This window comes from Salminus brasiliensis, chromosome 1 (assembly GCF_030463535.1).
Source record: "Salminus brasiliensis chromosome 1, fSalBra1.hap2, whole genome shotgun sequence".
NCBI classification, from domain to species: domain Eukaryota; kingdom Metazoa; phylum Chordata; class Actinopteri; order Characiformes; family Bryconidae; genus Salminus; species Salminus brasiliensis.
In genome coordinates this window covers 66,513,504-66,539,429 of record NC_132878.1, presented here as the reverse complement: position 1 = coordinate 66,539,429, position 25,926 = coordinate 66,513,504, and the positions used below count along the sequence as shown (strand labels likewise).

The following is a 25,926-nucleotide window of genomic DNA, read 5'->3' as shown; positions in this document are numbered from 1 at the left end:
GTTATTTTTTACTGTCAAAGAAATGAACCTGTAATCTAAAATGAAAGTATGAAGTTTTACATTAAGCTTTTTTTCTGTCCATATAATCCGATTCAATAATATTGACCTCCAACCTCCACCCAAACAAAAGATCAATTCTGAAGCTTTTTTCCACCTTTTCAGCACTGTCATCGTTTCGGCAATAGAAGGTACTTTAATTTGAGCAAATAAGACGATTGATAGGATGTTTTATTTTGTTTACATTTACTCCACCTTTTCCTGGCTCTTGTAGTGTAAATAATCTGTGCCATGGTCAGCGTTTTGCAGTTGCTTGCACTGCTTGACTCTCTTCACATATCCACATGCCTGCTCTGAGCGCAAGTCTTTCAGCAACGTGTAAGCACATTCCTCTCCAATCCTCTCATCTCAGAAATTCATCCCAGGTGATGTCATACCAGCTCTGCCGCACCTGTGATTGGACAGCAGGGCGCGAAGCGGAATGCCCCCCGGAACAATAAAATCTATTGTGTTGGCGGTTTCATCAGTGGAGCTCAAACTGTCCTTTCTCATTTAAGTATTTTGAGAGTGAAATTGAAGTTTGAAGGTGAAGTCTGAAGAGCATGTCGGTGAGTGTTTTCTCTGGAACTGGACTCCATTGGCACAAGACATTTTTGTCTTACCGACATCACGGATGTAAACTTGGCAAAGGTGCATAGTGTCTTAGCCTAACATTCACTTCTAATGGGATATATTTATATCTTTATTGGGAACACCTATGCACCTACTGATTCATACAATTATCTAACCATCCAGTCGTGCAGGTATGGGTCACCAGCTTCAGGTGATGTTACGTCAACTGTCAGAATGGGGATAAAATGTGATCATTGCTGATTGTTGGTGTCAGACGGGCTGGTGTAAGTTCAAACATCCAGTGAGTGGCAGTTCTGTAGGCAAAAAAACAATGCCCAAAAAAGTTCGAGCTGACAGAAAGGCTACAGTAACTCAGATTACCACTCTGTACAACTGTGGTGAGCAGACAAAAAACATCTCAGAATGCACAACATGTCGAACCTTGAGGTGTATGGCTACAGCAGCAGACCACTACGTTATGTTCCACTTTTGTCAACAGTAATCAGAAATCTGAGGCTGCAGTGGGCACCAAGACTGGACAGTTAAGACTAGAGAAACACAGCCAGGACTGATGAATCTTGATTTCTTCACACAGAAGAAAGAGTCAGAATTTGATGCCAACAGCATGAATGCATGGGCCCAACCAGCCCTGTGTCAACAGTCCAGGCAAACAGCTCAATCTTTGACCATTTTTTAATTGTCAAATAAAAAAAAACTACCTTTACTGGAAGCTTGAATGTGTTGGAGTAGGGGATTCTTTCTTAGACATTAGCCTCACAGTCCAAAGAAAACTCACTTGACTGTACACAGGTGGTGTTCCAGCTGTGGCTGTGCCTGTACCTGAGGTTCTTTGGTTGTGCCTGATCATCCAAACCAGTTTTCTTTTAGCCGATGCTGACAGTATGGGTCTTGCTCCAGACCTTTTTTAACTGATAATCTTGGAATCTGTAGTTATTTAGGAATTGCTCCAAAAGATATTCCATCATTATCCTCCTCAAATCTGCAGTGAGCTCTTGGACTTTGCTCCCATTGTACAGATAGTCAATCCATTGAGTGCTATCAAGTAAACCCTTTTTATATAGACGCAGGGAAGCTACCATCTGTAGTCAATCATGATCACTAACAGGAAGTTAAGAGTCCTTGGCGGGTTGTAAGAGGTTTTTGGAACTTTTAGCTCCACTGAATTAATACTGGGTATTTGTATATTTTGAGCCCTGTATGTATGATCTGAACATTTGGGCAGGGCAAACTCTAATGACATTAGCTTGATTGTCTACAGGAGTGTTCATTCCAGCAGATTAGGGAAAGGACAGCCTATACATCTGCAATCATCTTTGTGCATTCACATGGTTTGAGATCAACAATGCTCTGACCAGAGTAGAGTACAGACAACCTTTTAAAGGGTTCTTTAAAGCAGCATATACAATAGTTTCTCTATAATAGAGAATAACTATTTAACCATTCAAAAAAATGTTTAAACCAAGGGTTTGCATTATTATTTTTTGTCATTATTATTAATTGTCATTGTTCTACATCTATTTCACATATAATCCTTACCTGTAATAATGATCCTCTCTTTGTAAAAGGTGTAGCAGTCCAAAGCAGTTTGTTCTGAACAACTCTGACTGCTGCAGCCTTTATAAAATGCCACCATTTTGGACTTGCAAGTATAAGTAAAATTGTACATATGCAAACATTTATTTGAAACGAAATAATCCCTCCTAACGGTTTATAAACATCCTACCAAAATCAGTAAACAGCTTTTTCCTTTAAATAATGCACATTATATTTGTTTTCCATACACATCATACTAGTCCTTTGCCAGACGTTTCAGGAAAAATCTTTCCCCATGGCATTCCTGGGCGACAGGGGTAAAGCCAGCCAAAGAGCAACTCTGGCATTGTTCCCCAACAAAACAAAACTTTTCTTTTGCATTGTTGTCCGGTTTCCATGGTAACACTCGGTTGCAAGAGAGGAGGGAAATATTTAGGTCATGTCGGAACCCCGATCTGTGTGGCATGAACTGCGAAGCCCTCAGTGATCTTTAAGTAGTTTGGTACTTCGCCCCCCTTGTTTTTCTATTCATTTCCTAAAACAACATCCTGGCTTTGCTCAGAGCAAACAGTGAAAAAAGAGTGAAGAGAGGCTTGTGGGGAAATAAGCCGTGCCTCCTCGGCTCAGACACCTCCTCCTCTGCCCAAACAAGGGCAGAACAATCCTGTGCCTTATATGGGAGGATGATATCACCAGCGAGTGGAGCAATGCCTTTTTACACAGCTTTCACCTTTCATTCTGCACTCCTGACATGTTTGGAATGTGATGGCTAATTCGACAGGGATTGGGGCCCTTGCCCGACCCCACGGAAATCTTAGCGGCTCACAGCGGCATTTATAGTCCTAAACAAGTTAGGTATGGACTTACCTGGAATACTTCCCAGCTAGAGGGTGAGTGAACTCTGTTTATAAAACGAGGGATTTTTATGAACAAGCCACAGTTAGGCTAGATTCAGGTTGGTTTCAGGTATTTTGGTTCAGGGTATTGTAGCAAATTCTGAACAACAAGAAGGATGAAAAATAATGTTGACTGAAGTTTCTCATAGATGTCTAATAAAGTAAAGTCTGGTCCACTTTATCTAGCTTATACACAGGACTCCCGCAGTGCTGAGGCAGTGTAAACATTTACCAGCATCACGGCCGGTTAGTTTTTAAGCAGTACATACAGTACTTAACACGAATGGTTTACAGGGCTTTTCGCAGTGTTTTGGTCTTTTTTACCTAGGTACTTGCACAGTCCTACAATGCTGAGATTATGTAAGCATGTGAGGCACAGTAATCTGTTGTCAGAGTCAATCATATGAGGGCTCAGAAGCAGCTCCCCTCCTTTGTTCTCTGATATCATGCTTTTCCCATTTTCTGCTTTTCTACTTTGTATCCCATCAGCACTTGGTGCTATACTACTTCTGTTTCTGATGTGGTAAAGGTCTGTTTTTGTTTTTTTGCTGGAATCGGAAAAGCTACGAGTGACTTTGGCACATTGCTTTGGTTTTACTTGGCATGTGTCAGCTGCGTATGTGGCTGATGTCATGTTCATCGTTTTGACCCCCTGATATCCGCCTGTGATCCCAATTACTTGTTTCACAGTCTCAGAGACACTGGCTTTTGACTGACAGTTTAATTTGATTTTCTATTTTCTCCTGCATGTCCGCCAGACTGAAAAGACTGCTGGAGCAGGAGAAGGTGTACCAAGCCCGTAAGGACAAGGATCACAGCAAACGGCTGGAGAAAGTGAGAGAAGAGTTGGTGAAGCTGAAGTCTTTTGCCCTGATGCTGGTGGACGAGAGGCAGCTCCACGTTGAACAGATTGATCTGCAAAGCCAGAAAATCCTGGACCTCAGCAAAAAGCTACAGGAGAGAGAGCAACATCTTGAGAGCATCTCCACCAAATCCAAAGAGGACAGTCGGAGGATTAAGAACTTGGAGGTGGAGTTAGAGCAGAAGACTGCAAAGTTTGCTCAGGAACAGGAGGAGATGACCACAAAGCTGTCCAGTCAGGAGACCCAGAGCCGGCAGTTACGCATGAAGCTGGCCAGTTTATCGCGGAGAATTGAGGAGCTGGAGGAGAGCAACAAGGCGCTGCAGAAATCTGAGGAGGATTTGCAAGAGCTCAGGGACAAGATCAGCAGGGGAGAATGCGGAAACTCAAGTCTCATGGCGGAGCTGGAGAACCTGCGCAAGAGAGTGCTAGAGATGGAGGGGAAAGATGAAGAGATCACAAAAACAGAAGTACAGTGCAAGGAGCTGAGAAGAAAACTCCAACACGAGGAAAATCACAGTCGGGAAATGAAACTCGAAATTGAAAAGCTACAGAAAAGGATGGTGGACCTAGAGAAACTTGAGGGAGCTTTTAATGTAAGCAAGTCAGAGTGTGCCCTACTTCACACAAACCTGGAACGAGAGAAGAATTTGACAAAGAACTTGGCCAGAGAGCTTGAAAGTGTTAAAAATCATGTTAAAGATCTGGAGTGCTCAGAGTCAAGGCTGGAAAAGGCTGAACTTAGCTTGAAGGATGACTTGACAAAGCTGAAATCATTTACTGTAATATTAGTAGATGAGAGGAAAAACATGGCAGAGAGAATCAAACAAGAAGAGCAAAAAAGTGAAGACATGAGTAAGATGTTCAAGGCTGAGCAGTACAAGGTCATGGAAGTCACAGAGAAACTGATTGAGGAGAGCAAAAAGCTCTTGAAACTGAAATCGGAAATGGAGATAAAAGTATCCACTCTAATGAAGGAGAAAGACGACCTGAGGACTAGACTTGCAAGTGAAGAGGAGAATCGAAAGGATCTCAGCGCAAAGGTCAACTTAATGAAGAAGCGAATGGATTGTTTGGAAGAGACTGAAAGAAAATCCTTGAGAAGTAGAGCCGAAGTTGACAAGGCAGGTTTTTCTGATGAGGACAACAAGGTTAAGGAGTTAACAGAAGAGATTGAGAGGCTGAAGAACCGCCTGAAGCAGCTTGAAGTTGTGGAAGGTGATTTGATGAAGACTGAGGATGAGTATGACATGCTTGAAAAGAAGTTCAGAACAGAGCAAGACAAAGCCAATGCCCTTTCTCAGCTTATAGAGGAAATGAAGATGCAGATTGCCAGGAACAAAGCAATAGAAAAGGGGGAGGCTATTAGCCAAGAAGCTGAGCTAAGATTGAGGTGCAAGATGGAGGAAGCCAGAACCAGAGATTTGCAGGCAGATGTCTTGGCCCTCAAAGAGAAGATTCATGAAATGATGAACACAGAGGATCAGTTATCTCAGCTTCAGGTCGATTACACTGTGCTTCAGCAGAGGCTAATCGAAGAAGAGGACAGAAAGAAAAGTATGAGCCAGCAAATCCTGAACCTCACAAAGGAGCTAGAGGTCACCAAGCGCTACAGTCGAGCCCTGCGGCCTAGCCTGAATGGAAGGAGGATAGTGGACGTTCCCCTTACTTCGACAGCTGTGCAGACAGATGCAGAAAGTAATGAAGTTGTAGAAGAGGAAACTCCAGCAGTTTTCATAAGGAAATCTGTTCTGGAAGAAAATCACGTGATGAGCAATCTGAGGCAGAAAGGCCTCAAGAAACCGGCGGTCCTGGACCGCTATCCACCTGCGTCGGCAGAACTAAGTATGAGAAAATCGTGGATTCCCTGGATGAAGAAGAAGGATGGTGATGCACAGGATGGCTCTGACAAGGGAACACATAGGATTAATGGGGATGCATCACCTGAGCTCACCATGTCTCCAAAGCCAGGGCAGCCATTGCACATCAGAGTGACTCCAGATCATCAAAACAGCACTGCCACTTTGGAGATCACCAGCCCTCGTGCGGAGGACTTTTTCTCAAGCACTACCATTATCCCCACTTTGGGCCTGCAGAAGCCTCGGATCACTATAGTTCCTAAACCCACTACTGTGTCACAAAAGAGCACTCATAATGCAACATCATGTGGACCGGAGAGGACCAAGTCTCCAGTGACCATTACAACCATTTCCAGAGCCAAGTCCCCAGAAGGAAGCAATGGTGCTTACGCTGACCGCTCAACCTCTCCTGTCTCAGTCATCACAGTCAGCACCACCCCAGTTGCCCAGGCATGTGTCTCTCCGGAGCCCCAAGAGACGACCATGGGCCGGGCCATGTTTAAAGTGACCCCAGAAAAGCAGACGGTACCGACACCAATCCGCAAGTACAACTCCAACAGCAGCATCATAACGACAGAGGACAACAAAATTCACATTCACTTGGGTTCGCAATTCAAGAGGACTCAGGATGCCAGCAGCAGCAGTCCACACACTCTCACGGTGAGGCCACTCAGTGTGAGTGCAGAGAGCAAGGAGGTGTCTACCGGGACCGTCCTGCGTGCACCTCGACAAACCTCCACTTCGATTGGGAAGACCACCTCCGGCAAAATGACAAGCAGCATCACCATAACCCCCATCACCTCTGCTCCTTCCAGACCTACACAGTCTGTGGTGAGTGACGACGCCCTCATTTCTTTTGCTTTTAGTTTTAGCAATCAGTGAAGCTGTGTGACTTTGTGATCTCAAACAACATAATCATGTGAAATCTTCTGCATTACAGTTGCTTCTGAAATGTTTCAAAATGATATCAGGGGGCGTCTGCTCCCTAGATAGCTCTCTGTCCAGGTATAGATTGGTCAAATACATTTCCTAACTTATGACCATTAACTAACACTGGAATGAGCAGATATGCCAAGCCCACCAGAAAGAGGTCGTCTCAGATTCCTGAGATAGGCACCAACTGACCAAGCCCCTCATGTTCCCTCCTGTTTAACCTGTCATGAAATTACCCTGAAGTATATTGCCCAAAACTCTGGTGTGACCAGAAGTGAGCTAACATGCATATCCTGGCAGAATGAGACCCTCTACTAAAACAAACACAATAGCTAATTCCAAAGTGTCCTTTTTAAGTGAACTCTTATGAGCTCTTAGGGATGCATGATAGGTTAAAAGCAATAAATCAGGCACTTGGATGGTATTTATATGCAGTCACTCTTTAGTGTTTTGAAGTGAAGTCACACACTGAACAACTCCTGCTTGCTTTAAGTATCAAGAGTATGGCAAATCTAATACCTTCAGTACACTGCAAAAATAAAATCTGGGTATATGATAGCATCCTAAATCTAGTCAGTGTACCTTATACTCAATATGGACAAAAGCATTTATTTCTACATTTAGACTAGATTTAAGATGTTATCACTTGGTAATATCAGGTGGATGGTCATCCCTTTCTAAACGTTTACAAAACTGTGGCAGAACATTATGGAATTTATCCTGAGAATATAAAATTGTATGAAATTGAGTATCACATTGTTTCACCAAGAGGTGGGCATTACATTCGCACTGAAAGGGCTTGCCATCTTTATCTTTAATATGTTTTAAATATCAAAATATTAACTCCATAAAAATACTCTGTGTGTAAATATAAAGAATATGAATCAATACCTACTTATTCAACAATCCTTTCCTTCTCTTTCTCAATTTTCCTGCCACCAGTCCGGGACGGACGTGCAGTCATCTCGGTCGGCAGCCACGCGAATCCCTATGTCAAAAGGTATGAAAACAGGCAAAGCGGTGGTGGGCCTTGCCGCGGTGTCCAGGATAGAGTCTCGTGCTGAAAGCCAGTCAATGAAAATTGAACTGAGGAAGTCTGCAGTGTTCAGTGCTGTATCCACGTCAGGTGGCAAGTGCTGAGGGCCCAGCACGTTCTAATAGCTACTAAGTGGATGGTTTAAGAAGGCCACATGTAAAGTTGCCACAGAGCTTGAGGGGCACCACAGAGTACCATGGAAGGTAGAATTATGAAAGAAAGGGAGGCAGACACTATCCTCTTCATCACTGTTTATGATAAACAGAAATGTTAATATGCTTGTATTGTAAATAAATGGTCTCCGAAGACCCTTTATTGTGTATACTTGTAACATTTCAGCAGACTAAGTGACACATCTCTGCACGTTTTGGTTGGCTTGAATGCGTCATCTTTCTCCTCTGCTACAGCACAAGGTTACTAACCCCTTTGCTGGGTTTCTATCTTAAACTGTTTCCCTCTATCATTTCACTCACGTTTTGTTTGAAATGACAGTTGCTTGTGGAGGTTTCCAAGAAAAGAAATGTCTATAATATTTAATATAATCTGTTGTCTTTGAGTCAACCACATTAAGGGTAAATAAATAGGTTTTGTTCAACCCTGAATTTTGCTACATTGCCTTTTCCCTTTTTTTGTTCCATTTTCTTGTCACACTGTCAGATGATTTGTAAACAAAGCGATGAATGTGTATCAGGAAACCTCCATAAAGTTTAACATGATGTAATCCATAATGCTGTATTTCATAGACTCATCTGTTCAAAAAGCATGCATGACTGCATAAGCAATGCAACTACACTATTACATGCTTCACTGAACATGACAGTCACCAGTAGGCATCGAGAACAGTGTCTTCACCAAATGTGTCCACCACATTAAGCAGCTCACTCTCAAAAACGACATGTAAGGCACCCATTGTCTGATCCGTGAGCGGTATGTGTCAGTAATTGCAAGAGGAAAGATGTTTATGAACCAAATGGCACTGTATTGATACAAAGAGGCTGATCTATTGATAGTAAAGGGCAGCATTCGTAAGACTTCATGACACTTTCATAAGCCTGTCACGACAACTGACATAAACTTACATGAACATCTATTAAGACTTATTCCAGCAAACATCTGTTGTTATAAAGTCCGCTTGTGTCAATTTTGAGCTCAGTTCACCTCAGAAACCCCCAAACCGGGCTGGAACTGAAGTGGTACCAACCTTTTTGTTTTGATTATACAGGAGAAATCTGGAACCAGGTCGTTTAAAACGGTGGCAGGGATAAATGCTTTTCAGTGATGTGCTTCTGTCTAATGTGCACACTGCTTTTAGAACATAGACATAGATCGCTGCTGTCCAATGAAAACCATGCATATCCATTTTTGTCCATTTTTTAGTTTTCTCCATGGTTTGAGCCCTGTAGCTGCTCTGTGCACTGTGTCAATAATTCTGGATGAATGGACCAATCGAAAAGCTCTAATTTACTTGGAATAAACTCTTATTTTCTATTGACGTCCATTCAAAGTTAAGATCAGTTTTGCCTTCTCCTGTAAAGTCCCTGTTTTGGAGAAATATGTTTTTCATTGGACAGTGGTGATATATATAGAAACTTTTAAAACCTTAATCACTTGTAACTATATCTGTACTGCATGATAAGGTCCACTGCCCTTTTGCAGAGTTTATGCAAATAAAAAAAATAATCATTTCTACTGTAAATGTAGTAATACTAGTAATACTTTATAATACTTAGAATACTAATTCTTCCACTCCGGAGTGTTGCCATTGAAGAATTATGGTTGTAGTTCTTACCTCACTGAAAGTATGGTTGCAGTTCAAGAAAAACAAAACACTTAATGAACTTTTGTCATTTTCTCAGGATGTTTCTGTTCAATAAAAGAGGGGCACAGCTCCATTACTTGGTAATAATGCTTCGTAACATCTTTACAAGTAAAAGACAGCATGTTAATTTAAGGCATGGCATGCCAGAACAACAGTGTTTGCTTCCTTAAACATCCTATGTATTCTTGCAATTACTGGTATTAGCTTTTAATAAATATTGGAGGGTTGCTTTATAAATATGTTACTCAATGCATAAACATTCAGGTTATGAAGTTCCCAACTAGACAGCCTCTCTTACTCATCACCTGGATCATCTCTTGGTTGTCTTGCACCCCCTTCTGGTCTTGAAGTGTATATGAATAGCTTCTCCGCTGGGGCCAAGAGAAGACCACATTGTCTGACCATTACGTTAGATGCAAACATCTGTTATGCTGGAATTACTCATTTCATCACTTTTGGACTGTTCTGAAAGGCATGTGCTGCAGCCAAAAACCTAATCGGAAAATGATGTCCCTCTTCCAGTGTGTGTGTGTGTGTGTGTGTGTGTGTGTGTGTGTGTGTGTCAGTAATAAAATATGGTCCTATGACGACACAATGTCTGTTGAGTTATAGGAACACAACACTGGAGATCTGAATATCGGAAGCGTCCTGCGTTCCTTTTGCATTGAATTGGAGGCATCTGGGAGCCAGGCAAATAACTGTGGGCTGAGCAACAACAGCTCAGTATCAGTCTCATTCTGCTGCAGCTATGTTGGTTCATCTCCTGTTTGTTGCGGTTCAGTTGGCATTTCCGATGCGGATCTTAAGACCAGTGCTGATCTATTATGAAATTTACAGTGTAAAACCCAGATTATTTTACATCTTAACTAAAACAAGGTATACAAAGGGTTAGATTGTTGTTGGATAAATAAGGTTCATAAAAGCTGCTAGTTCCTCTGACTGATTTCATGCTGATTTCATTTCCTCATCAATCCTAAAACTGATACTCTTATTTCCTAACCTCCCATCCATTAACAAGCTCTGGCTGTTTGATCATCGGAAAGCTGCTCATGATTGAAAAAGCTGATCTGCTTCATATGAATGATGCACAACTTATATTATACTTCATTTTAGTTCAGTCCAGTTCAGTTTATGAATGACAGGTTCTACTTGTATGAACAAATGTGTGATGATGTTTTTGCAACATGTGTGGTAAAATTAGTCTGCCTGTTTATATTGGATCAATGGAACCAAGGCATTTAAAGTGAATTTGGTACATAATGTACAGTGGCATGTGTACATATTATTATTTATATTACGATGGTCCGTAAAAATGCCGTTTTACCTAGTTCTTTGTTGACTCCACCTCTGCTTCCGCACTGGAAAGGCACCGCCAGTTGGAAACTGAACCACCAATTTAGAGACATATTCTTATTATAATACCATAAAGTATCATTAGACAAATGAATAATAGAAACAAGAAGATAACCAATAGGTATTTAAATTACTGGTATAAAAATAAACATGAAAAACATGACACTTGCAATCAGGGCACTTTATGGGGAGAAATGTTAGGACGATTTCAAGGGCCTGTGATTCACATTGACCCTGAAAATGCAATAATTTAGTATTTTGGGCTCTAGTGTAAAATCTTTTTCATGGGGCCCAAAATCCCTGGCAGGGCCCTTGTTTGCCATTTGCAACATGGCCTTGTGGATTTATGCCATTGTCTTAAATGGCGTCTCTGATTTAGAAACAATGTTCTTACTCTAGACTCCATTCTAACTCTAGGTAACTTATTAATGTAAATGATTAATTAGTCAATTTGACTAATTGATAACAAGCTTAGTAGGCCAGTTTCTAGCCATTACTTTGCGGAGAATACACTTACTGATTTACTACTGCTACTAGCCCTACACTGGAAAAGCGTTTAATAGAATTAATTGTATTTAAAGTCTCCTGTACTCCAATCTAGTTAAATTATTAGTTTCAATGAAATTAAACTGTAGCACCACCAACTACACCATAATACATACAGCTAAAGTCACTGTAATACTAGGAAATAATATTGATTTTCATGAATTTATACGATGCATCCAGGAGGTCTTCAGATCTTTTCACGTCTTCACATTTTGTTATGTTGAGACCTGCTAAAATAAGAAAACTAAAAAAAGTACTTAGTTGAAGCACCTTTGACAGTGATTACAGTCTCCAGTCTTCCTGGGCATCATTCAACAAGGTTTGCACTCCTTGGTGTGGGCATGGTCTTATCTGCAGATTCTCTCCAGCTCTGTCAGGTTGGATTGGGGCCATCGGTAGTCAACCATTTCCAAGTCTCTCCAGAGATTGGGTTTGATTGGGTCCCTAAGCCACTCCTGTGTTGTTTTGGCTATGTGCTTAGATTCATTGTCTTGTTGGAAGGTGAACCTTCAGCCCAGTCTGAGATCCTGATCGCCCTGGATCAGGTTTTCATTATCTCTGTACTTTGCTCCATTCAGCTTTTCCTCAACTTTGACCAGTGTCCCTGTTCCAGCTGCTGAAAAACACCCCAACAGCATGATGCTGCCACCACCATGCTTCACTGTAGGGATGGTATTGGGCAGGTGATGAGCAGTGCCTGGTTTCCTGGAGTTCTGGTTGTTCCAGACTGTTCAAGAATTACAGAGGCCTCTGTGCTCTTGTGCAGCTTTCAGTGCAGCAGATTTGTTTTGTAGTTTTCTCCAGATATCTGCCTCCACGCAATCCTGTCTGTCTCTGAGCACTACAGGCAGTTCTTTCCTCCTCATGGCTTGTTTTTTTGCTCTGATATGCACTGGCAGTTGTGAGTCCTTACATATATTTGTGTGTTTTTTAAAATCATGTCCAATCAACTGAGCTTAGCACAGGTGGACTTCAAGCAAAGTCAAGAAACATCTCAGAGAAATTGAAACCCCTAGAGCTAAATTTCTATTAAAATATTTAATACACTTCCAATCAATTGTAAAATTAATTTTTCACTTCAGTATGGGATACTGAGATACTGAGTGCGGAATAATGCAAAATATATATATAAACACTCGTAAAACACTCGTAATTCTGAGAATGTAAGAATCTCGCAGTACCAAGCCTCACCTTTAAATTCCTTCAGGAACTGTTGCTACTCAGGAAAACTGTCAGAGGTACTGTGTATGGGGACACAAAGTAGACTGTTGATTGATTTGCACCTTTCAAATGATAACTCTTTTACTTCTACTCCAGCATATCATTGAGAATCTGCTTTTTCTCAGTTTAACCTCATTCTATTGCACCTATATTGCTTTGACATTAGCCACACTCAGAGGTGTGTACACTAGTCTAAACTCATGCTCAAGTAAAAGTATTGTAATATTAGTTAAATACTGACTGTAAAGCGTCTTCCACTAGGCCTATTTAAGTTCTAGACCTGTAATTGCTAGACCTGCACTGAAGTTTTTTAGTCTATTCAGCTTCTCTGGAGTAAATTATTTCACTGAAGTAACAACATGGGTTTAGGTAAGTCCACCCACCCCTAATCACCTCTATCAGTGCTTTTTCTCAGCCTCTATGAGCAAATAAAAGAACAGGGCAAGGTCTGACTTTAGGATACCTGCTCACTTTCCTTGTTTTTACCCACAGAAAATGTTGTGCTCCACATGACTTTTGAGCCTCGCTGAGACTGTGGTTTAGCGCTAAGGCCCTCAGCACTGTAAACACCTCCACAGCTCAGATACGGAGCATTCCCGTCAGCTCAGTCCACTGGCAGAAGGGTCGACACAAGAGTGGCTCTGACCACTAACTTCTGAAGCCCAGCTACACCAGGATGTTCAGCAATGTGTATTGGTTGGTAAAAGTATGTTGGTGACATGCACATGAATCGAAAGCACACTTACAAGCAGCACTCACTTAACACTATGTAATTGTTTGGGGGCAGGAGGGTAAAAATGCAGCCTAATCTAAAGGTGGTTAATGATTTTAGAAGGTTAGAGTAAATATAGCATTAATTATAATGATATTCATTGATGTATGTGACCATTTTGTTGCTAAAATCTTGAAAAAAACAAGCTTGATGTATTGTTTTATAGTCTACATTTCACTACTGATAGATGTCAACGCATACAGTTTCCCCTATTAATATATGTTTTCCTCTCAGTGTTGGAGACATATGGCTGTATAAGACTAAGATACAGGAAATCTAGTCCAATACAGATTACTTATCTAATTATCATCAGTTATTCTATTCAGATTTGTTCTGTTAAAAGGTAATCAGATCAGACCGCTTGTAGGCATGTATACAGCAAATTTGCCTGATTTATTTGAAATGATGTGCACTGTACATGGACAAAACACATACTGCCTCACGTGAGATATAGGTTGAACCAACAGCTCATTTTAACGCCCTACCCTGCTCTCTCAGTCTCTCGTTCTTTGATTGTGTATGTGTGTATTATTTAACTGTGTGAGAGAGATTGTTTACCCACTGCACTGTAAAAAAAACAAAAAAAAACCCAAATGAATAGACTTCATCAGATAAATAGAGCTCATTAACAAAAACACAAACTGCATAAACTGCTGTTGTTGCTTATGACTTTATGGCAGAAACATTCTATCAAGGCAAGGCCATTCCTGAACTGGGAACCCTACACTATTAGCAAATAGAGTTCCAAAAGACAAATCTTTTGAGATTTCCCACATCACTGTGCCCATTGCTTGGTAAATTCAAGTACATCATGTTCAGTTTGTAAACATGTAATATGTCTCGAGGTTCTAGTAAATAAGGAAATAAAATTGGTCAAGCTACATCAGTTCATGGAACCCCCCAGAAAGTTTGAGAACCCCTGCTTTACTATAATTGTGACTCGGAAAAACCCTTACTAAAAAGCGCCCAAATGTTTCTTTGAGTTGTCATGGTCACATATGGAACCACTTTACAACTTCTTTAGAAACAAACTCTTGAAGAATTGGGGAACATCTCACACCAGATCAAACCCTCTGAATGACTGTTTGTTTTCTGGTGGAAATTTTGAAGTGGAATATAATTCCATGTGGATTCATGTGGATTGGTGTGGTGCAACAGATAACACCACTACCTGCCAGTGAGCTACCACACCACGTGGGAGACTAGGGTTTGTAGCTGCGCTACACCAATAAGAGTCCTTGGGCAAGACTCCTAACACGAGTAACCTTGTAAGTCGCTTTGAATAAGAGCATCAGCTAAATACCATAAATGCAAAGTGAGTAAATGGCACCAGCCTTTATGCTGATATTAACTTTGAATAACTTTGTAATCATTTTTCAACACTCAAAAAGACTGTTTGCTGTTTGAACAGCATCTTTTTGAGTGACAGGGTGAAGCTGTGAGGTGGAACGATTTTAATAATGTGTGGTACATTATGTTCAATTCAGTTTTCGACTCTGCACATCACATAGATCCAAGACTAACCTGGACGTGAGTGGAGAAACACATACTGAAATGAGGGTCATTTCAAATAAACGTATTTTGTCAGTGTGTCCAAGGTGTGAAGATTTGTGGTTATTGCTATTTACATTATTACTAGACTGGATTAGATTGAACATTATTATCATTCAGCATTCAGACTCCCTAAGTGAGTGAGTGGATGAGCAAGATATGAATGTGTACCATCTTATTTATAAATGGCATAATGGTACAATCACTGAACTGTTACATAAATGTATGATAAACAGTTATTAAATTATTAATTTCAATTGCATTTCATTCTTGGCCATTTCAAGGTATAATTTAAGCATTTTACCCTGATATGTGTTGTTCACTATTACATTTAGCTCCTTAATACTGATATTGTAAACCTATAAACACATACAACACTGGTTAGACTGGTAATGATTTGCAGCTGTAGTAATGGAGTATTGAAGTGGAGTAATAAAGTAATGGGAGTTAAAGAGATGTAAAAAAAAAAAAAAGGGTTTTAAGGGGGTGTTGAGGAGCTGATTGAGAGGTAATTGAGCATTGAGGAGATCAGGGCAGGGTAATAAGACATTGAAGATAGATGGGTGGAGTAATGGAAGAGTTGAGGAGATGGGGTGGAGGAATGAGATGAGGTGCAGTGATGGGTCATTGAGAAGATGGGTGGAGTAATATAATGTTAAGGAGGGGTGGAGTAATAGAGAGTTGAGATGGGGTGGGGTGATGGGCCATTGAGGAGATGGGGTGGAGTACAGGGGAAGTTGAGGAATAGGGTGGAGTGATGGGGCATTGAGGAGATGGGGTGGAGTACAGGGGAAGTCGAGGAAGGGTGGAGTAATGGGGAGTTGAGATAGGTTGGAGTGATGGAGCATTGAGGAGATGGGGTGGAGTAATGTGGAGTTGAGATGGGGGTGGAGTAATGAGGTGTTAAGAAGATGGGGTGGAGAAATGGGGCACTATCCAGAGTCTCATAAAGACTGACAGGAGATCAGTGTAAACAGAGACAAGGTCTGGGTCATGGTGCTGTTTTTCAAACAGGTCGAGCTGAACATTTTCAGCAGGGACGTTTTTCCATGTTAAACGATGCATTTCATGCACACATATATAATTATAGATACATATATCATTTTATTGATTACAATAAATCACTGGTGTTTTGCAACACAATCCACGTTAACAAATACCAAAATAAATAAATAAATAAATAAATAAATAACCGTTTTGGACACTGACTACAACAATATCATGAAATTGTGTCAATGTTTTCATATAAATTGTCATGATTCAATTTTCTATTCACATGACTTTAAACCTCCGTCAAACTCCGTCATTCGTGTGACGTCACGGCGCAACACGGAAGTGCCGCTGTCAAAACTTCCGTGAAGACGCGCCCCGGATTAAACACATTACAAGTCGACTGAACGCCCCGTAGCCAGGGCCCGAGTCCTCTCAGGAGGGTTCAGAAAAGAGTCTGAGCGTTATAGCAGGCTTATGCAACAGCTGTACACGCCGGGAGAAGGTTTAGGTTCTCGGACTATCTAAATTCCAGCAGCTAGGTTAAGTTAGCTTAGCCCTGCCTATGGCGTCCAGCTACAGCGCTAAGGAGGAGGACGGACACCGTGCCGGGGCTCCAGGGCCCGGGGGGAACGCAAACCGGGGTAAAAAACCCGATAACACCGCCTTCAAGCAGCAGCGCCTGCCCGCTTGGCAGCCCATCCTGACTGCGGGCACCGTGCTGCCGGCCTTCTTTATCATCGGCCTTATCTTCATCCCCATCGGCATCGGCCTCTTCGTCACTTCTAACAACATCAAGGAGTTCGAGGTAAATGAGGGTTACAGGCTGCAGAACTGTTCTCCTGATCGTTTATATTAAGATGGCACGTTGGGGTACTCTGGGGCAACACCAGGGAAGAGTATGACCGAACTCCCGGTCCCAGAGTTCAGTGTAGCTGGTGTGTACGAATGTCACCACATGTTGTTTACTGTCCAGCAGCCTACAGATCATACATGGGAACTAAGCCGCTAAACAGACTGCTTTGGCATTGTTGTTTTTTGATGAAAACCAGTGTATTTTTATATAGCTATATCCACCAAGTCAGCCTACAGCAGGTCCGCTCCGTTCAGTTCAGTGTTTTTATCCGGATTGCTTATTTCAGAAGGCATGCTAGAGGTAAGCCAATCAGAACAGAGCTCATTTCCATATATACCATCATAAAAGTGCAGTGATAAAATCAGCCAGTTTGTCTTTAAGGGATCAATAGAGGTAAAAAAAATGGCCATGTAGAAATGCATCGTGACTGTTCTGGTACATAAACTCACACACAGGTTAGTGAACCTGTATGTGAAATAATGAAATACAGGGGAAATGTAGGATATGGGCCCTTCATTTTTCTAATTGCATTAGATTCCTCCAAAGATCAGAACATTACATGGTTTCTCGTTATATTAAATTGAGTAAAATGGCATTTTCCTTCTCTTCTGGGACCTCATTTAGCAACTAATCAGCTTCTACACAAACATTTAAATACTCATAGAAATGTTAAATCAGGTTGGGTAGGTTGTGTTTCGGCAGGAAGAGGGTTTAGATTATATAGCATTACATACTGGAATGGGACCATTGCATGTGTAATGGCTTTATGCCACTGTTTCTCTATACTGCCCTGCACGTTTTAGTGTTTTCCCTCATCCTCAAGCCTTTGAAGACGTTAAGATGGGTGTTTTGGGGGAAAATGGGTGAAATTAAGGGACTTTTTTTTTTTTTTTTTTTTTTTTTCCCTTCCACATGTTGAGATTTTATTCAAGATAGATGTAAGGTGGTAAGCTGCTCACTTTCTAGTGTTTCCCTTTTCTAATATTACTACAACTGCCCCTCTGTAGTCCTAAATGAAGACCTGACCGTTTCAGGATAAGAAACTGAACAGATTCCTTTTACAGAAGCAGCTTATCTTAATTTATCTTAGACTGTCTACATTTCTAAAGGACATGTTATTCTGTAGGAGCTGCTTTCCTACATTTAGTCCTAGCTAACTGAAGTCGTCATGGTGACTAAACAGATAAGACACGATTTCAGAGTTGAATCGGCGCATTACAAAGCTCTTCAGGAGGCTAAAATGGGGCTTCATTGATTTTTCTCGTACCTTTTGCTTTTAACAGATCGATTACACCGGGACTGACCTATCGAGTCCATGCTTCAATTGCTCGCAGAGCTACAACTGGAACAGCTCGATGCCGTGCAGGTGTACACTGCCCTTCTCTCTGGAACAGCCATTTGAGGTAAGCACTCAGCCTGACCTAATCCCTGCCAGCTTAATTTATATCAGCTGTGTGGGAACTTTCAGTGCTTTCAGTAATAGGACCGTCACAGCCTCTTCTCTGATTGTAGCATAATAATATAGAAGTCCTCCCATCTTTTCAAACACTCGCATAACTTTGTGATTGTGAACGAAGGCAGCTGAAACTGCAGAGAACTGCTGACTGAGTGCCTAAAGTATTGTGATCACTGGTACAGAACCAGGATGTTGAAGAAATAAAATGCACAAACAAAGTGAAACAAAGCTGTAATTGTGCTAATATTAAGAGGCAGTACAACACATTCTGCAACTCTTCATGCAATTCATATTGTACTGAGGGAGGGGGGAAAAACATACACACACTGTAAAAGGTACAAGTGAATTATGTGTACTGTCTCTACCTTTGATGTCCATGTACTTGTTACAGGAGATTGATACAAACATCAATTTATTTTCCCTCTAGGGCCTAAGAGCTCAACCATCCATAACCCTAGAAAAATAATTGTATCTCCCACATTGTTCAGTATGTAGTATAGTTCACTACATGAGCTGTGAAACCTACACCAGAAGAGTAACTTTCATCCGCACTGTCATTCTATGAGATCTGCTACACGATGCTGAGTGGTGCTGAGCTATGCGTCAGCCTTTAAACACCATTTGATAAAGTGGCATTTACACTTATGATACACAGCTCATGATCCAACTGTTTCCTCTCTTTTTTTTTGTTCTTCTTCTTTCAATCCCTAGAGCAATGTGTTTATGTACTATGGGCTGTCAAACTTCTACCAAAACCATCGGCGCTATGTGAAATCCAGAGATGACAGTCAGCTGAATGGAGACCTCTCCTCATTGAAGGTATGGCTGAACATGAAGCTGTTCAGTAGTCTGCCTTGTCCTGTAAAACTGCAATATTGTAAGAATAATAGATTTATATTAGTTATTAATATTGTTTTTTTTATGTACAGTTAGGTTTGTAATTAAATGTTGTCTCCATTCATCTGAAACAAATGACATTTTTAACCACAGGACCCCAGTAAAGAATGTGAGCCGTATCGCACAAATGAAAACAAGCCTATTGCCCCATGTGGAGCTATTGCTAATAGCATGTTCAATGGTAAGTATATATCACTTCAAGGATATCAAGGATATCACTTTCTACTCTGATATTGAGAACTGCAGGTTTCATGCTCTGTTTTGTCCTTGAAGGCTATTAAGTAGTGAATGAAGTTTTTCCTGAAAATACGCAAAATATTTAAACACTTTTTTGTGCTGTTTGTGCTGTGAAACCAACAAACAAGAATGTCAAAAAAACGTATTTTGCTCCTTATGAAACAAACTAATGATGATGTCAGGTGGAACACATTCATTTTGGACTGGTGGATGGGCTGTGTTCCAGTAGTTGGGGAGGGGTTGAGTTCTTTCCTGTCTGCTTCTCCTGTTTCCTACCTGGAAATACCTATAAATCAGGAAAAGGTTACACTAGCAGACAAGAAGTGAGGTTTGATATAAGTATTTAGATGTAGCAGAGAGTCTAACCGCCTTTTTAGTAAACTGTATATGCACCTTCTCAGGCAGCTCAGATGTTTGAGCTGTGTTTGTCTATAGCCACAGGTGATTGAGACAAACTGTCCTTCTGACGTTTATTAGTTGCTGACTAATGTCCCTATAGGCAGTGGATAACTGCTTTTTTATGTCCTATATACACCTACATGTTGCTAACTTCAGAACATTCATGGATTTATACAAAAGCTATTCTTTGATTTTCTCCAAATCCATAGACACACTGGAATTGTTTTACCTCGATCCCAATGGAACCCGGACCCAAATTCCACTAATGAAGAAGGGCATTGCGTGGTGGACAGATAAGCATGTGAAGTTCAGGAACCCTGGTGGCAGTAATGCCAACCTTACGGCTGTTTTCCAAGGTAAAGTTTTTATTGCATAAATGGGAGAATGGCTGTCATTTGACGTCTGACAGATGCTCATTTTATTCCTGTAGCAGTAGCTGGTGCTTAGAGTGTCCGGGGCGCTCTAAATCTTGTCTGCCAAAACAATGCACTTTATTCTGACACCCCAACCTTGGAAAGTATTTTTTACCAAGTAACAGTAATGGATATGGATTTTATACAATGATGGACCACTTACTGAACCAGATGTAAAGGATCAATAGTCGACCATGAAGTAAAAATACAGTGGTGTGTGAATAACGATTTGCAGTAACTGTGTGTGCATTTTTACCCTGTATTTACAAAGTATAGCAGTGCCGTTTTTATGTCATTGTTATTAGGTTTGCTATTCGTAAAAACAATCATTCTGGCTTTTGCATTTTTATAGTAGGACATTAACAACACAGGCAAGGAAACTGTTGCACTGCTTTGCACTGTTCCCACAATGACACACATATTTCCTCTTCCAGTCACCACAAAGCCAGTCAACTGGCGCAAGCCGGTTTACGAGCTGGACAGTGACCCAGAGAACAACGGCTTCATTAATGAAGATTTCATCGTTTGGATGCGCACAGCTGCCCTGCCCACTTTCAGGAAACTCTACCGCATTATCCAAAAGAAGAACAACATGACGCCCACACTACCCAGGGGCAACTACACCCTTGAAGTCACTTACAGTATCCTTTCAGCATACCTTCCCCTTCTAATGCTATGCTGTTCTATAGGGTGTGCTGCAGGTACTGAAGAATGTCACTGTTTTGTTGTGCAACACACACGATGGTTGTGCATGATTGTCCAGACACAGTTATGGGTTCATATGGGTCTTCTCCGCAAGCGGCCAGCGTGGCTGCAGGTTAAAACTTTAAGTTGAAAACAATCCAAGGTGTTTTGGTATAGGGTGTAGAACAGGGTATAATAATAATAATAATAATAATAGTAATAATAACAATTTGTATATAACATGAGTTTTTTGTTTTTTTTCGTGCTGCTTTTATAGTGGTGAAATACTGCCAATATGTCATATAATAAATTAGAATACAAACTCTAATAGACAATGTGGTAAGAGAGGTCAATATGGTGACCAGATTTGGTGTCTATATACGTACAGACAATTTATTATATAATTTTTTTTGGAATTGAATTAAAATGCTGACACTAAATATTTAAGTCTTACAAAGATAGACTTTGGCATTTAATTATAAAAACTTTATAATTCAATTGTAATTATTTGAACAGCCTGCATGCCTACTGTACCTCTCGGTCATGTCTGTAGCATATGTTGGAATAACACAATGTTGAGCACAGGCATTAAACTAGCAGAGCTCAGTGGGAATTTGTTTCAGCACTTTTAATTTCATTGCATGTCTGGAAGCTGTTGTTGTTTCCTAACCCATTTGTCTCAGATTATCCTGTGCGCAGCTTCGAGGGACGTAAGCGTGTGATCCTGAGCACCATCTCGTGGATGGGAGGAAAAAACCCTTTCCTGGGCATTGCTTACATCACTGTAGGCTCAGTCTGCTTCTTCCTTGGAGTGGTGCTCCTATTCATCCACCACAAATACGGAAACCGCAACAACAGCTCCGACATTCCAAACTAACTGCCTCTGCATGCCCTCCACACGCTCGCCCTCTGCCACGTGCAGGGCGAAGGCCATCTGCTTACTGTCCAAGCTTGTCTCAGTGTGTCCCTTTGGTGTATTTGAGTAGTATGCATGTAGCCGCACTGACACAGGCAGTACTTTTTAGATTTAGGTTGATGTGTATGCTTTTGTTTGAATGGGACAGCGAACAGGGAGGTGTGGTTGAATATTTATTTTTCAGATGTAAGAATGTTCTGAGGTAAATTAAGGTGTACTTTTATTATGTTGTGTCTGTGTTTTCAAGATGGTTCTTCGGGCTGTCTCTCAAGGCTGTGCTTTAACTAAAGTGTGTATATATTTGAATACAGGCAAGTGTAGCATTACAGACTTCTACTTGAGGATTGCATTTGAGCTAACAGGATGAATGTATATAAGCTTTATTTAGCTGATCTAAGTCTAATTCTTGCCTGAGTATTGCTGGCTAAAGAAAGTGATGTTAGACACAACATGAAATGTTCATTACTGTTCAACACGATGTAAGACTACTTGGGACCTCTGCTTATAAAGATTTCTGCCCCCTACCAGATTATAGCGCAGGGTTTTAACGTTGAAGTGGGAAGTACAACACAGGGCCAGTTTTCTAGGGGCAGTTTAAGTCTAAATTTAGACTGTGATTCACCACTGGTACTTCTTAAAGTTAGTCCATGAGCAGGTTTAAAGCATGTCTGGGGAAGTGGTCAATAACTGTGACATAGTGACCTGTTATTTTTACAGTGATTTGCGTATAGGTCAAAAGCTCAAAGTTGATCATGAATAGGTCAATAGGAGAAGGAAAAGGACTTTCTCCTGTTAGATAATCCTTAGTGCAGGCTGAATGTCCTGCTATGTGAAATACCACACAGGTGTGTTTGAGCATCGCAAACTTCATCTGCATGTTATATCTGCACATAGTTTGCACAAAGTTATTTCTTCATTTTCTTTGTTTTTTTGTATGCGTCTTTTGGGGGATTTGCTGTGTTTTTAGGTTCATTTTATCTGTCATATGTTGTCATGTCCATAATGTATCCAACTGTTATTTGCACTTTAGACTTGCCATAGCTTATGACTCACTTGGTCTTTTCATTGGAGCTGTTTGTCTTTGGTATTTGAACAAATAAACTAATACAATTAGATCCAACCCTACTCTTGCTGTTTGCTTTGTGTTAAAATGTGTTTATCTTTGTAATCGGGAGTAATTCTATTTAAATCAAATTCAATGCTATTTTGCTGCTTCTGGGTCTGTCCACAAGATGTACATAATCTGTGCCCCTAATAGAGCAGGGATCTTGATAAAGATTATCAATCAATACCTCAGAGTCAGCTGTACAATAGTGGTACTCTTACAGTGGTCATGAACATTTTGTCTTTTATTATTCTGTGTGGAAAAATTTAAAAAAGTATTTAGTCAGCCACTAATTGTGCACATTCTCCTATTTAGAAAGATGAGAGAGGTCTGTAATTTTCATCATAGGTACACTTCAACTATGAGAGACAAAATGAGAAATAAAATCCAGGAAATCACATTGTATTTATAAAGAATGTATTTGTAAATTATGGTGGAAAATAAGTATTTGGTCAATAAGAAAAGTTCAACTCTTTGTTGGCAATGACAGTCAAATGTGTCCTGTGAGTCTTCACCAGGTTTGCACATACTGTAGCTGGTATTTTGGCCCATTCCTCCTGAGGGGCTGAGGTCTGTAGACTGGCTATGCCATTCCAGGACCTTGAAATGCTTTTTACAGAGCCACTCCTTCGTTGCCCAAGCGGTGTGTTTGGGATCATGCTGGAAGACCCAGCCACATTCCATCTTCAATGCTCTCACTGATGGAAGGAGGTTTTGGCTTAAATTCTCACGATACATGGCCCTGTTCATTCTTCCTTTAACACGGATCAGTCGTCCTATCCCCTTTGCAGCCCCACAGCATGAGGTTTCCACCTCAGCATTCTTCTTCCTCCAAACATGAGTTTTTACCAAAAAGTTCTATTTTGGTTTCATCTGATCACATGATATTCTCCCAATCCTCTTCTGGATCATCCATATGCTCTATGTATATATATATATATATATATATATATATATACAGTGCATCCGGAAAGTATTCACAGCGCTTCACTTTTTCCACATTTTGTTAGGTTACAGCCTTATTCCAAATTGTATTAAATTAATCTCTTTCCTCAAAATTCTACACAAAATACCCCATTATGACCATGTGAAAAAAGTTTTCTTGAGAGTTCTGAAAATTTATTAAAAATAAAAAACTAAGAAATCACATTTACGTAAGTATTCACAGCCTTCGCCATGAAGCTCAAAATTGAGCTCAGGTGCATCCTGTTTCCACTGATCATCCTTGAGATGTTTCTACAGCTTAAATGGAGTCCCCCTGTGGTAATTCCAGTTGATTGGACATGATTTGGAAAGGCACACACCTGTCTATATAAGGTCCCACAGTTGACTGCATGTCAGAGCGCAAACACCAAGCATGAAGTCAAAGGAATTGTCTTTAGATCTCCGAGACAAAATAGTCTCGAGGCACAAATCTGGGGAAGGATACAGAAAAATTTCTGCTGCTTTGAAGGTCCCAATGAGCACAGTGGCCTCCATCATCCGTAAATGGAAGAAGTTTGGAACCACCAGGACTCTTCCTAGAGCTGGCCGGCCATCTAAATTGAGCGATCGGGGGAGAAGGGCCTTGGTCAGGGAGGTGACCAAGAACCCGATGGTCACTCTGTCAGAGCTCCAGCGTTCCTCCGTGGAGAGAGGAGAACCTTGCAGAAGGACAACCATCTCTGCAGCAATCCACCAATCAGGCCTGTATGGCAGAGTGGCCAGGCGAAAGCCACTCCTTAGTAAAAGGCACAAGGCAGCCCGTCTGGAATTTGCCAAAAGGCACCTGAAGGACTCTCAGACCATGAGAAACAAAATTCTCTGGTCTGATGAGACAAAGATTGAACTCTTTGGTGTGAATGCCAGGCGTCATGTTTGGAGGAAACCAGGCACTGCTCATCACGAGGCCAATACCATCCCTACAGTCAAGCATGGTGGTGGCAGCATCATGCTATGGGGATGTTTTTCAGCAGCAGGAACTGCCAGACTAGTCAGGATAGAGGGAAGGATGAATGCAGCAATGTACAGAGACATCCTGGATGAAAACCTACTCCATAGCGCTCTTGACCTCAGACTGGGGCGACGGTTCATTTTTCAGCAGGACAACGATCCGAAGCACACAGCCAAGATCTCAAAGGAGTGGCTTCAGGACCACTCTGTGAATGTCCTGGAGTGGCCCAGCCAGAGCCCAGACTTGAATCCGATTGAACATCTCTGGAGAGATCTGAAAATGGCTGTGCACAGACGTCTCCCATCCAACCTGATGGAGCTTCAGAGGTACTGCAAAGAAGAATGGGCAAAACTGCCTAAAGAGAGGTGTGCCAAGCTTGTGGCATCATATTCAAAAAGACTTGAGGCTGTAGTTGCTGCCAAGGGTGGTTCTACAAAGTATTAAGCAAAGGCTGTGAATACTTATGTAAATATGATTTCTTTGTTTTTTAATTTTAATAAATTTTCAGAACTCTCAAGAAAACTTTTTTCACATGGTCATAATGGGGTATTTTGTGTAGAATTTTGAGGAAAGAGATTAATTTAATACAATTTGGAATAAGGCTGTAACCTAACAAAATGTGGAAAAAGTGAAGCGCTGTGAATACTTTCCGGATGCACTGTATATGGGTGAGAAAATTTGTTGTTGAAGTGTACTATGATGATGATCTTTCTAAGTAGAAGAACCTGCACAATCAGTGGCTAACTAAATACTTTTTGGCACCACTGTATATGTGACTCATGTGGATGTAAAACGAAACCTAACTGGGTTGACTAAGGAGTTGAGGAACTTGTTTTACTAACTGCTGTCTTTAACCCTTTAAAGCCAAATGTATCATATTTGAGATTTTGAGATCTCTGAAAGTCATTTTCAGCCAGCTCAGAGTATGAGTCAAACAGTTTTGTGATCTGTATGTTTATTTGTTAAACAAATGTGAGTAATAAATTCCAGATGTATCAAATAGGATATATAATGAAAGTCATACATTCA

At 40.9% G+C, this 25,926-nt stretch overlaps 2 protein-coding genes across 4 annotated transcripts in view; both read left to right on the top strand.

Annotated features, from left to right (window-relative positions):
• filip1b (filamin A interacting protein 1b) overlaps positions 1–15,052 on the top strand; it is a 38,500-nt gene extending 23,448 nt beyond the window's left edge. Inside the window, exons 5-7 of one of the 3 annotated variants that reach the window (XM_072687039.1) lie at positions 3,818–6,611; positions 7,656–7,713; positions 13,181–15,052. In XM_072687039.1, coding sequence (XP_072543140.1) covers positions 3,818–6,611; positions 7,656–7,713; positions 13,181–13,218 — 2,890 coding nt within the window. In that variant the 3' untranslated portion in view covers positions 13,219–15,052. Of the gene's footprint in view, positions 1–2,944; positions 3,054–3,817; positions 6,612–7,655; positions 10,266–13,180 lie in introns of those variants that run through there. The other 2 variants (XM_072687046.1, XM_072687031.1) reach the window with 2 other exon arrangements.
• Positions 15,053–16,331: 1,279 nt separating this feature from the next.
• Positions 16,332–22,984, top strand: LOC140561772 (cell cycle control protein 50A-like). The gene is made up of 7 exons (XM_072687009.1): positions 16,332–16,809; positions 18,141–18,260; positions 19,025–19,132; positions 19,304–19,391; positions 20,056–20,202; positions 20,694–20,900; positions 21,627–22,984. Exons 1-7 carry the CDS (start codon positions 16,567–16,569, stop codon positions 21,818–21,820), a joined length of 1,107 nt encoding a protein of 368 aa, XP_072543110.1. The 5' UTR covers positions 16,332–16,566; the 3' UTR covers positions 21,821–22,984.
• The last annotated feature ends 2,942 nt before the right edge of the window (positions 22,985–25,926 follow it).

Excerpts from the sequence above, each read along its gene's own strand:
- LOC140561772 (XM_072687009.1), top strand. The coding sequence starts at position 16,567 with ATGGCGTCCAGCTACAGCGCTAAGGAGGAGGACGGACACCGTGCCGGG. Across the intron at positions 19,392-20,055 it reads TGCTAATAGCATGTTCAATG|ACACACTGGAATTGTTTTAC; the intron begins GTAAGTATATAT and ends CCAAATCCATAG. Across the intron at positions 20,203-20,693 it reads CCTTACGGCTGTTTTCCAAG|TCACCACAAAGCCAGTCAAC; the intron begins GTAAAGTTTTTA and ends TTCCTCTTCCAG.